Source organism: Balaenoptera acutorostrata, chromosome 15, assembly GCF_949987535.1.
Source record: "Balaenoptera acutorostrata chromosome 15, mBalAcu1.1, whole genome shotgun sequence".
Lineage (NCBI taxonomy): Eukaryota > Metazoa > Chordata > Mammalia > Artiodactyla > Balaenopteridae > Balaenoptera > Balaenoptera acutorostrata.
Genome location: NC_080078.1, coordinates 40,262,761 through 40,277,333, shown reverse-complemented (window position 1 = coordinate 40,277,333; position 14,573 = coordinate 40,262,761). Strand labels below are relative to the sequence as shown.

The 14,573-nt window shown below is 42.8% G+C and overlaps 1 protein-coding gene across 1 annotated transcript in view; it reads right to left on the bottom strand.

The window, feature by feature from the left end:
• PCSK2 (proprotein convertase subtilisin/kexin type 2) overlaps positions 1 to 14,573 on the bottom strand; it is a 217,749-nt gene that overhangs the window by 185,280 nt on the left and 17,896 nt on the right. The window contains exon 2 of the mRNA XM_007181830.2: positions 11,675 to 11,779. Within this exon, the coding sequence (XP_007181892.1) occupies positions 11,675 to 11,779 (105 nt within the window). The remainder of the gene's footprint in view (positions 1 to 11,674; positions 11,780 to 14,573) is intronic.

The following is a 14,573-nucleotide window of genomic DNA, read 5'->3' as shown; positions in this document are numbered from 1 at the left end:
TAGTTGGGCTTGAGGTTTTAGAAGCTTGGTTCTTATGCATTCTGAGTCAAATGTGACACCATCCAGCCCAGATACAGCAGTGTCTGGTTGAGATAAAATTCATGCCACCATTTTTATTTCATAATCTCATGTTTGCACCATGAAGTTCAATACTCTTTCAGAAAAAATAGATTAGAGATGGAAAAACTGAAGAAGCATATTCCATTGACATCTCTAAGTGGTTCGTAAGAAATAATTATAGGGACGGCCAAGATACTCTGGTAAAATGTGAACAAGGTAGGGCACATTGACTAGATTAGTCTTTGCTTGACCTCTGATCCTCTTCCTCTATTATTTTTCCCTTCTCTATCTCCTCCGCTGGTCCCCAGTCATCTCCCAGGCTTCTACATTCTAGAATGCCCTAGGGTTCTGTCCCACACAGCTTGTCTTCTCTAGTTACACTCATTTCTTAGATAATCTCAACTAGTCTCATGGCACTGAATGCTATCAATGTATGGGCGACTCCCATTTTATGTCTCCAGCTCCAAACTCTATCCTAAATTTTAATATCCCTTCGCTTATTTTACTTCTTGACTTGGATGCTCAATGCAACCCTCAAATGTTAACATGCTTAAAACTACTCACTTGATTCCCTACCCATTCCCAGTCAACCTGCTTCTCCCCGAATCTGTCCATCTACATAAATGCTACCTCCACGTGCTAATAACTCAGGCCAATAGCTCTAGAGTTACCTTTGCCTGCTCTGTTTCTCTCCCATTCCTTATCTAATCTGTCAACAAAAGAATCAGCAAATTTGAAGTCTCTACTTTCACAAAATATTCCTAAATATTGTTTCTCACCACCTCGACCAGCTTCTACCCTGGTCTAAGCCATCATCCTTTCTCCACCATCCTTTCAGAAAAGATGCCATTACCTTGCACTGATCTCCCTGATTTCCAGCGTGCACCTCCATGCCCACCCCATCATCTATAATTCACCCCAAAGTAGAGAAATCCCATCTCACTCGGTCAGTCCTAAGTCCTTACCCTGACCTGTAATGTCTTCTCTGGTCTTGCTTCCTTGCTGACCTCATTTCTTTCCCTGTTCTTCTGGGCTCCCATCTTCCCAGCCTTCCTGGCATTCTCGCTGTTCACAGAACACATCAAGTGCGCCTTGGACACAAGGCCTTTACCTTTGCTGGTTCCTCTGCTGGGGATGCCCTTTCTCCACAACCATATGGAAACCTTTCTTACCTCCTTCAGGTCTATATTTAAATGTCACCTTACCAGAGTAGCCAACCCTGGATGCTTTTTATAAAATAACACCCCTCCCCTGCCACTCCCTCTTCCTCACAATTTTCTCTATTTATCCTCATAACACCTTCACCAGCAGTCATGTAATTGCTTTATTCATCTGGATTTTGTCTCTGTCCTTCATCCCCACTAGTATATAAGCTTCACGGGAGGAATTCTTGGTCTGTTTTGTTCCCCGTTGTGTCCCAGTACTTAGAACAGTGCACAGCATGTAGTTGAGCTTAGTAAATACTTGCTGAATAAATAAATGGTTTGCTAGCAAGCAACTAGATAATGGAGTTATATTGTGAGTTTAATGAGCGTACACAAAATGCTTATTTTTAGGTGATATAATAGAGGCATTTTAGATATTTAAAGGCATTTCCTTTGCATCTTGGGGAAGGCTGGGGAAGGAACGAGGTAAGGCAGGTCAGGAGAAATTTGCCTTAAAAACATTGAAGATTTTGGTAGAAAATCCTAAAAGTTTGCCAGCTCACCATTCAAGGGTCATCATCTTTTTTTTTTTTTTAAACTTTGGGTTTATTTATTTATTTATGGCTGTGTTGGGTCTTCGTGTCTGTGTGAGGGCTTTCTCTAGTTGCGGCAAGTGGGGGCCGCTCTTCATCACGGTGCGCGGGCCTCTCACTATCACGGCCTCTCTTGTTGCGGAGCACAGGCTCCAGACGCGCAGGCTCAGTAATTGTGGCTCACGGGCCTAGTTGCTCCGCGGCATGTGGGATCCTCCCAGACCAGGGCTCGAACCCGTGTCCCCTGCATTGGCAGGCAGATTCTCAACCACTGCGCCACCAGGGAAGCCCGAGGGTCATCTTGTGAGTTATGAAGACAATACAGAAATACTTTCTTCTTTCCCTGTTGCTTTCCTCTGCATTAGAGCTTCTTAGAATTCTCCCAAAGACAGTTAAGACTCCCTGGAGATCCCTGGGCTTGCTGGAAGGGTGTCTTCCAGAGTGTCCTTCCTTCTCTTTTGGTACACGTGGCAGCGTGAGCAGGAGTGATCACTTAAAATACACTCACAACAACTAGAAAAAGCCTGGCTTACTCCTTAGCAGATTTGCCTGTGCCTTTCTGAATCCATAGTAAACACTTCTCCCCTGTTCCCCACAAAGAGTTAATTATATCACTGGCAGCAGTTCTTTGAGGCAGGAAGCCAGGCACATCTGCAGCGCCCAGAGGAGATACAGAAAGTCCTCCCTGCTGAATAATAAAACCAGCAGATTAGGGCAGATCAGCTTTTCCCACAGATTAGAGCACCACTGAAGGCATCTCTCCTCTGCTTCCTCCCGCAATACACTTTCCCTTCTCCAGATGCCGTCAAGTCACTCTCAAAATGTGTAACCCATGAAGGTGTACACTTGCTGAGCCAACCTCTTGATGAGGTGTCTAGAAAATGAATTTGGTCACCAGCTGGGATGCTAAGTCAGAAGCCGCTCCACGTGGGTTCTCAGCTTCACCCTTTGGGCTCGAATTGTGGTCAGGGTTGTGTGCCTACAAATTCATGTTTCCCTCTGAGCTAAATGCAATCCCAGGAGCAGGGCAGTGCGGGGGAGCTGGGCTGCCTGAAGAAAGCTGCTGACCCTAGAGGCATGCCAACTCTTCCAGAAAGACCAAGGCTCAGGGCAGAATTTTGGCCCCCATGGTCTCCAGACCCTGGCGTTACTCTCATGATTATGTGATATATCACATAGTAAAAGGAACTTCATAGTTGTAATTAAGGTGACTAATCTGCTAAGACCAAGAGAGAGAGATTATGCTGGGTTATCTAGGTGGGTCCAACAGAGTCACAGGAGCCTTAAGCAGAAGAGGAAGCAGAGAGATGTGATTTGATGTGTGTTGTCGGCTTGAGGATGGAGGGAACCACAAGAGATGAAAACACTGCACACCACATTCTTAGAAACATCTTTTATACACGCAACTCCCCACCTCAGAGTCTGTTTCCAGGAAATCCAAGCTAAGATACCATCTTTGTTTACTTTTTTGTAGAGAAATCACACCGCAGGGATAGAGTTCTGAAGTGGGTAAAGTGCAAACTATGCACGGTCAAATTGAACTTTGAAATTTTCTTAGGAAAGTTAGAAATCAATATACTGTGTCTCAATTCATCACAAACGTGTGGAATTTCCTTCCACAAGGAATCTGGTCCTGTCCTATTGTTCACACAGCAGAAGAACACGTTGGCTTGTGCTTAAGAAATATTTTGCTTCAAAAGTATTATCTTTAAACGCTGGAGTCTCTCACCCAGAAAGGTGAACTGCTCCCACTTTGAGTCAGGAGGGAAAGAGGCCGTCTGCATTCTCAGATGACTCTACTTATTCACGCCACTTCAGGGCATATCCCAGTTGAGCAGAATCGTGAGCAGAAGTGCCCACCTTGCTATTATTTCCCCTCCTTTTTCACTTTTCTATTTATAGCTGAGTTCATTGAATTCACATAAATCACATAAGCCAATGATGTAACTTCATATTTTCCCATTACACTATTTCTGATTTAGAGAATCCAGTTATTATTTAGTGAGAACAAGGTCTTAAAGAATCACAAGTTCGTAAGCAGTATCAATCCTCATTTAGCTTTTATTTATTTATTTATTTATTTATTTATTTATTTTTGGCTGCATTGGGTCTTCGTTGCGGTGTGCAGGCTTCTCATTGTGGTGGCTTCTCTTGTTGCGAAGCACGAGCTCTAGGCGAGAGGGCTTCAGTAGTTGTGGCATGCGGGCTCAGTAGTTGTGGCGCGTGGTCTCTAGAGCGCAGGCTCAGTAGTTGTGGTGCACAGGCTTAGTTGTTCTGTGGCATGTGGGATCTTCCCGGACCAGGGCTCAAACCTGTGTCCCCTGCATTGGCAGGCGGATTCTTAACCACTGAGGCACCAGAGAAGTCCCTCATTTAGCTTTTTATTTAAATCAGATGTGCTGTTGCAAGGAGTCGTGAGTTTTATTATTTCTTCCCCATCAGTTATGGTCGTGTGACCCCAGAGAAGTCATTTACCCTCTCTGGGTCTATTTTGTCTGAATTATATTTTAAAGCTTCAAGGCAAAGCATTGAATCAATGTCTCCTTTGGAATCTTCCTGCTCTACTATTCTCTTTGTGCAGAGGAGGAGGGAAATTAGTTTATAAAATCTAAGTCGGTGACAGAGCAGCACCATGCAGTGTGAGAACCCCTCACAAACCACAGGATGGTCAGTAAGTCATGAGCCTCCCTAAACTCGCATTTCCTCACCCGTAAACTGGGGATCTGATACCACTTAATTGGCAGGAGATATCTGAGGTTTAATGAGATGATGCCTGCTAAATCCTTAGCACGGGTTGCATGGTAGGATTTGCAGCAAGAGTTCACCTGCCACTGCCGACAGCTTCTTGCATCAAGCATCTCCATCTGCCACTCTGCTTGGGGACTTTCTCCAGCATCCTGAGGCTTGTTCAGCCTGTGCACAGGGCAGTTCGGAAGTGCCAGGGATTTAGCATCCCTGGTCAGCTCAAAAATGAGAGACAGAGCCAGTAGATTACTCATCGGGCAACCGCCTTCCTTGTGGGACAGCTCTGAAGGGCCCCCAGTGGGACTGAGTCTCAGCTGCCTACAATGCAGACCTGCTAAAAATCTCACCCTCTATTTGCTTTCCTCACTTCCCTCCATCATTTTACTCGTTCTCTTGTGCATCTGAGAATCAACCTCCCAAATAAGTGACCCTCTTCTAAGCCCCTGTCTCAGGGTTTGCTTTTTGCGGGAACCCAAACTAAGACAACAGCATTCAACAGACACGAACTAGTCTTACGATTGTTATCAAATTAAACTGAGAGGAAGCCCCAGAGAGATCCCCTCTGGCCTCTTCTTACTCAGTGGTCTGGTTCCTGCAGAAATGTCATGAACATAATCTTGCTTTCTTCTCACTTATGTGCAGAGGGTCACTAGCTGGCTGGCTGGGCATTGAGACGGATGAGCCCAAATGCCCTCCTAATGGATTGCGCTGTACAGGTATTCACTTGCATTTGTAGTTCAGTTTTTGTAAAGCAGCTTTCCTCTTGAACCCTGAGACACATTCTAAAAGCGTGTGCTTGTTACTTCTGGATTCTTGAGGAGAGGAAATAAGGTGGAGAGAAGCAAGGAGGGAAAACCAGAGGAAAAAGGGAAGAAATGATGCTAAACTCTGCTATGTACTCCTTATGGAGTGATTTGCCTCTTCAAGGTAGGCAATGTGGTTCCCTTTTTTACGATAGAAAATTGAGCTGTTAACAGAACAGGAAAGGTCCAGGTCACTGAAGGGGGTCACATGACAACTGTTGGGAGGTGGGTTTGGGGCTGAGTCGCACCCAATAATTTTTTTTTAAATGTTTCCTGTGCCTCTGTCTCTCCTTCTCTATCTTATTCTGTGCTCTCTGGCATCAACATCACTTTATTTCTGTTCCATATGTCCCCAGTTTATTTCTCTGTCTGCAATAGACATGCCAGATGCACCCATGAACCCTTGTTTTCCCACGGAGGAGTCTCTCTTGGGAATTCCGGCTAATCTGTGTCTCTAAGGCCCCAAGAGTTAAAGGAATTTCATTCCACTTTCAAACCCCACCATTGGCCAACTCTATACTTGCACGGCTTTATTCATGGACCATCGAGCTCTTATGATCGTGCATCATGGACGGTCTTTTCCCCGTGAGAATCCCAATTCCAAATAGGTTGTTCCCTTGTCTGACCAAGAGACCTAAATCCAGGTTGGAAAAGATGGTCACCATTGTTGGGGACCCAAACTGCTGTTTTGGGCTTTCAAACTCATGTGCGACTCAGGCACACGTCAACCTCTTTGTTACCTCCATTTCAAGATGGAATAGCATCTGTTGGTCCAACTCATGGTACAAGGAAAGGAGAAGATGAAGAAAAGGCACCCATGAATGCCCTCTGGAATAAAAGCTCTACAGAAATTCAAAATACTATTGTATTTGCTATACGATTTATAATAAACTCACCATGTCTGTGTTTCTAAATAAGTAAAATATAATTAAATCTATCGGCTTTCTTTTTTTCCCTAAAGAAGACATTCAGAAGATAAATTAGGGGATTTCTATACATTTCTTAGAGCAGTATCTCAAAACCTCAAACCTCACCATTTTAGAGTTAAGTATGAAGATAAAAAACAACCTATTAAAAAAAAGAAATGTGGAAACCAGAAACAATTTTTTTGAGGTATAAAAATCAAAACCAAGCAAATAAACCAAGCTATTTTTTCTGGGGGGGGGGGGGTTATAAATTTTTTTTAAAGGCACTAAAATGATCTAATTTCTATTTTTAGCAGTCCCGCAGGCTGAGACTCTCATGCGTCACTGTGACGTAAGGAGAGGACACGCCCACTGGAGGAAGGTTTGGTCAAAACCAAAACGAAAAGTGAGGGAAGTCATTTTTCTCCACGACATTTGCTATTTGAAAGTAGATTTTCCAGAACATAATTGTGTTTTTTCTTCTCTTCTCCAAATTTTAATCGAAGTACAGTCAGCCCTCCGTATCCGCAGATGTGGAACCCGCGGATATGAAGGGCCAACTTCGCAATGCCATTTACATAAGGGACTTGAGCATCTGCGATTTTGGTATTCGCGGGGGTCCAGGAACCAATTCTCTGTGGAAACTGAGGGACGACTGTGATCAAACAGTTATTTAATATTAATCCAAGGAAAGACACAATACATACAAGTGGATTGTCCTTATCATTACAAATTACTGTGACTGATGTTAGGTATTTGAAAAGACTGGAAGCTAAGAGCTTAGCGATTATGACAAAATTTCACGTAACTTGTGGAGGAAGAACGTAAATGAATTTCTTTGCTTGTTTGAACTGCTGAAGTACCCAAAGCAATTACAAGCCATTCCCAGCTTCTGTCAACCACCTGAGTTTCAGCTATGATAATGAATCCATTAAAAAATAATATCAATTATTGTATTATTAAGTCCCATGGACAAAGGAAGCCTGATTCACTCATTATTCAGATTTTTACAAACAGATCACACCAGTCATGTCCAGTTAGTTTTAAAGAATAGGCAAAATTCTCTTTTGTTCAGATTGTTTCATTCTATGAGATTTTTGAAGACTATCCAGTGAAACTAACTTTTGTGGGTTTTTGGAGTGCCCTGAAAACTCACAAATATGTTCAGAATAGACCTTTAAAGAACAAAAGTGAATCACTGTGGGATCATGTGCTGACACCTATGGTCATAAGACATGTGAATACACTTGGATGAGGAAGAAGCTAGGAAGATACAGTTCCTGTGTACAGAACACAGAGGAAACATGAAACGTCCTTTGAGACCGGGGAACTGAGAAAAGGTTTCAGTGAACGGATAGGCGTTTCTGACTCGAAACGGGTGTAAAAATGATCCCAAGGGATAATTGGATGGTCTAGTAGCATTGCTGAGAAAAGGAAATAAACGTTTGTAATTCTTGAATCAAATATAACTTCTCGCAACAAATGACGTTCAGGTTATTTTTTGTTAAATTATCTGGCTTCCATATAACTGGTGGGTGTTATTGAACCATGTGAGTCTTTATGTTTCTGAACGTATTTCATTTCAATGCTCTCTATGTCAGATGAGCAGATATGATTCAACAGGACTGTGAAACAAATGTCTTAAATAAATCTATTCCCCAGCAGCTTTTCAAGTACTTGTAGAACGTATGGGGTTTGATGTGTAGACTGTGGACCACAGTCAGGTTTGACTTTGAAATTTGTTGACGCTGCTCTTAGCTAAAGTTTCACAAATGTCACAGAGGTTTTGAACATGGATTATTTGTTCTTGACCTTGATGCTGAGAAGGAATTTTTGGTTTTATTATTTCATTTCAGCTTTGGATTTATTTATTACATCTTCAAATTATTTTAGCTATCCACACACTTTCCAAACATGTTGTTCTTGCTTCGGTGGTTGCACTGTGACTTCGAATATGATCAGGAACACAGAGTGACTTTGGAAATTAAAAACGGGTTCCTCATGGGATTTTCAGTGACAAGACTTGAAAATGATGAAATGAATTGGTTTCTTTTACCCACAATTAAGAATGTATTTAAAGGAAGCGTTAGAAAGAAGGCTATACTTCTGTTTCCTAGTGGATGCACATTTTAGAATAGCAATGAAAACATAAGATGAGATGAACAGTATTATTTCATAGATTAAAACTCTGAAAAAAATCATTAACCATCCATCTATTCGTTTGACAGTCACTTTTTGAGCATCTACTGTGTGCTCAGAACTGCACTATACAGAGATACCCAGAAATAAAAAAGACACCGTTTTTGCTTTTTAGCGTCTAAATGATGTTACACGGCATTATGCTAGTCTTTTTAGCAGAAAGAAATGGAAAGGCAAGAGAATACCTTTAAAACAGTCTGCACCAGAATCTTTTTCTTAGTTATTGCCCTGAATATTGATGAACAAATATAAAGATATAGAAAGCAGCCCTGTATTGGCCTGGACAAAAAGTCCATGTGATCCCTTTCTAGTCGTTTTCTTCTTTTCCTTAAACATAAAAGTTAGTCGTGAAATGAGGGACAAACATCCTTGAAATTTCTGTTCTGAAGCCAAAACAAAACCAAAAGTAAGCTTGGTCCTCTATCTTTTTCTTCTCTATTTGTTGGGTTGATAGGAGATCTTGGTAGTTTCTTTGGCTAAAAAGCTACCTAGGTAGATTGAGCCCTGAGAGTCTATAGAAGCTGAAACTCTCCCGGACTTATGTACATGGCTCCTTGGGTTCTGTATTGTCTTTCACAAGCCAGGGGACAGCTGGTGAGAGAGGCCAGGAAGTAATGCAGAAACAGGGGAAGAAGGAAGCTGGGGCTGCGAGCATGATTAAAGCTGATAAGCCTAGGAGACAACGTGTTTCAGAGGAGGATAAAACAACTTGTTCTTAAGATCTTGATTCATGAAAAGTAACTTGCAATGTCTGTGCAAGAGACAAAAGGATCCTTTTCAGCTACCTGATCCTTCCCCTTTCCTCTCTATACATCTATTTACACCTGTTTTGGAAACCTGTTTGAATGTGCCTGGGTAACCCCACGTTGAGGTATCCTAACTCGACATATCTGCCCTTAGTTTAAGGTCTAGAAACCCACAGGGCTTCCAGAATCCTCATAACACTGCTGTTGTACTGTTCCTCATCAATGCTTTTTGTTTAAGAGTGGTCACCCGATTCCTGTCAGCCGATGCCAAAATTAGGTGACCACAAGGACATCCTGCAGGAGAGACTGAGGCCTTAATCTAATGTTTTGGAACAAGGCAGTCATTACTAGCAGGGTTTTTTGTTTTTTGTTTCTTGTTTTTTTTTTCTTTTTGCAAAGAATCATGAGGTCTTATGCTTTATTTCTTTTCCTAAAATGATTTTATTATTCACAGCAGCCCTGACATTTAACCTTGATGAGAAGGCAGATAAAAGCTACGGGAGATTTACGACCTTCAGTTTTGCTGCTCTCTTCTCTTGGTCTTTGTGGGCAGGTACATGCATACCCCCACCAGCTAGAGGCAGATGGCTACCAGGACCTTACAATGGGCAATGGGGAATGGAGGCTCCTTTTGGTTAAAATAGATACTATTTTGAGGAGAAAGACAAATGATTGGAATCACCAATACATGATTTCCTTCCTTATTATCCATCCCATCTTTTCTTCTCTTTCAGAAACATCACTCCACACTTCAAGAATCAGCATTTCAAAGATCATTTCAAGTAAGTGCAAAAATAAGAAAATCTTAACCTAATGAGCCCGAGGAGTCTCTCTGAACCCAACAATGGCTTCTTAGTTTCACTGTTCCTTGGTTCTCTTTCCCTATCCAAGCCTTTTAAGCACCACTTTCCTTCTGCCCCAATTTCTTTTATGTGCTTCTCTGAATGATCTCGGGGCAATGTGTTTAATTGTGGAAGAAAAGAAACCAAAGGAACTTTTAAGAATTATATAAATAAAAGTAAAAAATTGGCCATAAAGGGTAAGATCATGGGGCAGGTAGGAAGCATAGGGAAAACCAGTGTCACTTGCCCCAGAGTGGTCATTGTCTGCTGGTACCCACTCTGGGTCCACAGGTGAGACAGGCAGCATATCTGTCCAGGGCTTCTCAAGGGCATCCCCAGACACTGAACTGATACAGCCAGGCCAAGTCTGTGATGACAGAAAGGAGAGCTTCTCCCTTAGGTAACAGTGCCAGCTTCTACAACAGACCCTTTACTAATGCTGGGCATGGGCTGACAGCACCGGCAGCTTGGATCTTACTGCAAAAGCAAAGATAAAGGGGCTTCTCAGAGCAGTATTTTCACTCTAGGGAATGCGGGATCCCCTGGGTTGAGGAGATAAAGGAAAATTGCCTGTGGCCTGTCAGTTGGTGATCTGCGGGGAAGTCTGTTTCATCTGCGTTCCTAATTAAAGGCCACATTAAACCCAGTCAAATGTTCACATGAAAAGCCCCACAAGAATGATTCCAGATTCCATCAGCTCCAAAGGAGTCTCATGTTAAACCTCTAACTCAAACGTCTGACCCTCTTCACATCCACTGTCGCCCAAGTCCTGGGGAAGAGGGTATGAAGCCTTCAGTGTACAGAGAGCAAACTGCCTGGATTATTAATTTCCCTCTTGGTGAATTGCATATGAGAAATCAGAATCTCCCAGTTGAATGAGTGTGGGGAGGGCGGAGGAGGTGGGGACAGTCAGGATTCAACGACGCCCAAAGTTCTTATTCTGAGAAAACAGGAAGTGGGAACACTGGAAAAGGAGCTGCTTTATGGCCAAGATGATAAGTTTGGTTACAAGAAAGTTGAATTTAGGTTTCTGAGGGGAAAGGGAGTAGGAAATGAGAGCTGGTGTCCAAGACCAAGGTAAAGATCGGAGGTAAAAGTGGGAGTCATGAGCATCCAGAAGGCATGGGGCATGGGGTAACTTATCAGAAAGAACAGTGTGGGAAGGGGGGCTGAGCAGGTCTTGTGGCTTCAGTCGTGCTTGGACACGGAGAAGCCCACTGCCTATTGTGAGCTGATCGCTCACTGGCCATATGGGGCACGGCGGTCTCCTCAGAGCATGTGGATTCACCAGTAGAAACCGCCCATAAAATGACTTATTAAACTGCTTGGTGTCTTCCCAACCATCGCAGGCCAAAGCGTGTCCCCGGGCAACCAGCAGTCCTCACAGGGTAACACAGGAGAAAAAGCCAGAAAAGAGGTGGTACTCCTGTTTACTCCCCCACCTCCGGCCGATCAAGGGTTTAATTATTATGCGTAAGACAGGAGCAGAGTCCCCAGGACCACTCTGCAAGGGATCCATTTGGCCTACACATCAAGTGCCTTTACTTCAAAATTCCTGCCTGCTCCCTTGTACACCCCCCCAGTGGGCTCATTTGCGGCAACAGAGGTTAGAAGGCAGGTTTCCAGGAAAACTCACCCTGGGGTCTCTCTCCAGCTGCTGCTGATGGCGCAGGCTGCGTCTCCTCTTGGCCTTTGCCAGGCCATTGTGATAAAAATGATACAGGCCTTCGGCGAAGGGGAGCTGTGGAGGGTCAAACAGACACAGGCGTGGTTAGCTTCTGGCGGCGCCCTAGAACAGGGACCCCAGAGCTGGGGTGCATGCCGGGGCCCCCTGGGATGGGCATGTATGTGAGAAAACCCCTGCTAACCCCCTGTCAGACTTGGCGCTCTGGTTCCCTGTCACCGTTCTCCTCCCCATTTCTCTACCTTTTCTTATGTAATGCCGTTCACCTCCCCTCCCCCCAAACCTTCTATTCTTTCCTCCATTACTTTAGTTTTTATCCATCTTTTAATCTTCTCTTCTCCTCCATGGAGCCTTCCCTTTATATTCATCCCCACACCAAGTTCTCCATTCTCTTCTCTTAGGTATCACAAGAAGAGAAAACCAAAGACCATTACGCATTAAATGGGCCCCATGTGGACCACAGCAAGCCATCCGCACTGTACCCTGTATGAATCTTTGATCCCAAGTCCATGAACATAATAAAATGGTTGTTGTTTATACTAAGAAGTTTTGGGTTGGTTTGTTACTCAGCAATGGATAACAGGAACAAATATCTAGCTGAAAAAGATGTTTTATTCCTTCATTTTTTAGGACTGTGCAGACCTGAAACTCTACAATAATATTGGCTCTGTCTGTCAGCGGGTGACACCAGCCTGGAGCAGCCCAGATAAGGGTCCTCAAGGGACATTCCTGGCAAAGGAGGCGGGGGCCTGAGGCCAGAGAAGCAGATACTGGATGAACTTCAAGGGCACAGCAAGTTTGGCTAGGGGTCTGGTGTGCAAATGAAAATCTTTTAGAACACTGTAGCATTTGTGATTTTGTTCCTGTTCATTAAAAACCACATTCTTCAGGGAGAATTAAACATAAATATTTCATGTGCATTTTTCCAGGCTCAGTGATTCTTGAATGTTTTCTCTACTTAACCCTGCTGATGTACTCAGGGTAATGGTAAGATTTGATCAAAAAGGTGCAGGGGTGGAGGGAGAAGGAAAGAAAATGTAAGTGTGCTTATCTTTTGCTCTCCAAAGACTTGTGCTTATGACCACTGTCAGGTGGTGTGAACTTGGAGTTTTACTTCCTATTCTGGAGGGCATGAAGAATCTGAGAATTTTTAACACAAGAAAGGAAATTTGGGGCTATAGAGCACCAGTGAGCTTTGGAGGGACATTGTTCTGGCTCTGTTTTACTGATTTTTTTAAAAAAATTAAATTTGAATAGAGGCAAATGGAAAACTCCTTCTTACAGTGGAATTCCAATTAACAAAAGTAGAAGTAATGAACAGAAATTGAATATCACCGTTTGGAAACACCATAAATGTGGCTGGCAAGTGTCACCAAAGGATGCTAAAATTAGTGGGGGAAATATAATGATAAACAAAGAGAAATAATACTTTACAGTGGAGAAACCTGGCAGAGACATCCTCAACCAAGTGATGTAAGTTAACCTCACTACAGATGAAACATATCAAAATCATGTGCCTCATGATACGATGCACTGAGAAGGAGACATCACTTACATAATTTCCTTGCCAGAAATACATAACCTGTATTCAGTCAGGAGGAAACATCAGGCAAACCCATAACTGGCTAGTACCCTTCAAAATCTTCAAGATCATAAAAGACAAATAAAGACTGCAGAAATTTTTGAAACCAGAGGAGACTAGGGAGACAGGACAGTTAAATGTAATACAAATCTTGGATTGGATCCTGGATCAGAAAAAAGGACATTAGTGGAACACTTGGAAAACTGTGACCGAAATCTGTAGATTAATTAATAGTGTTATATCAATGTTTTTCCTGGCTTTGATAAATTGTACTATGGTTCTGTCAGACGTTAACTTTGGGAAAGCTAGATAAAGGGTATATGGGAACTCTGTTGCCATTTAAAAAAGAGTAATTTTTTTATTGTGGTAACATATACAGAATATAAAAATTTTTCATTTTAAAGTTTCAAGTGTACAGTTTAGCGACTTTAAGTACATCTCCATTGTTGAGCAGCCATCACCGCTATCGATATCCAGAACTCTTTTGATCCTGCACGTTCAACTCTACATTCATTAAATGATAACTTCCTATTCTCCCCTCCCCCCAGCCCCTGGCCACCGCCATTCTACCTTCTGTCTCTAAGAATATTACTACTCTGGGACCTCATATAAGTGGAATCATAAAATATTCGTCCTTTTGTGACTGGATTATTTCACTCAGCTGAATATCTTCAAGGTTCATCCATGTGAAACACTGTGAGAACTCCCTTCCTTTTGAAGGCTGAATAATATTCCATTGTACGTATGTACCACATTTTGTTTATCTAGTCACCAGATGATGGACACTTGGGTTGCTTCCACCTCTTAGCTATTGTGAATTATGCTGCTATGAACATGGGTGAACCTGTGTGCAATTTTTGCCAACTTCTTAAGTCTAAAATTATTCCCAAATTGAAAGTTTTTAAAATGTAAAAATATTTTTAAAATTAAATTTGAATGCCCTTAAGAGGACCATATATTTAAAAATTTCAAGCCAGAGGTCCCACCACTTCCCTTTGTCACATACTGAAGTCACTTCACATGGTTATGTTAACTGAAGGCAGTTGAGTGGCACCCCTTGCTTGGTCTAAGTGCCTCATTTCATAGAGAAAGACATTGTGGCTCAGGGAGGAGCAGGACTTGCCCAGTCAAGAGGGAGCTCTCAACAGAAATCCCTGGTCTCCTTGACTGTAACTCCAGACGCTTCCCACCCACCGCTTCCGTTGCTGTCTCGCTCTATGTGCCGTCCCCCTTGATAACCCTGGCTATGAATCCAACAGATAGCAGGCT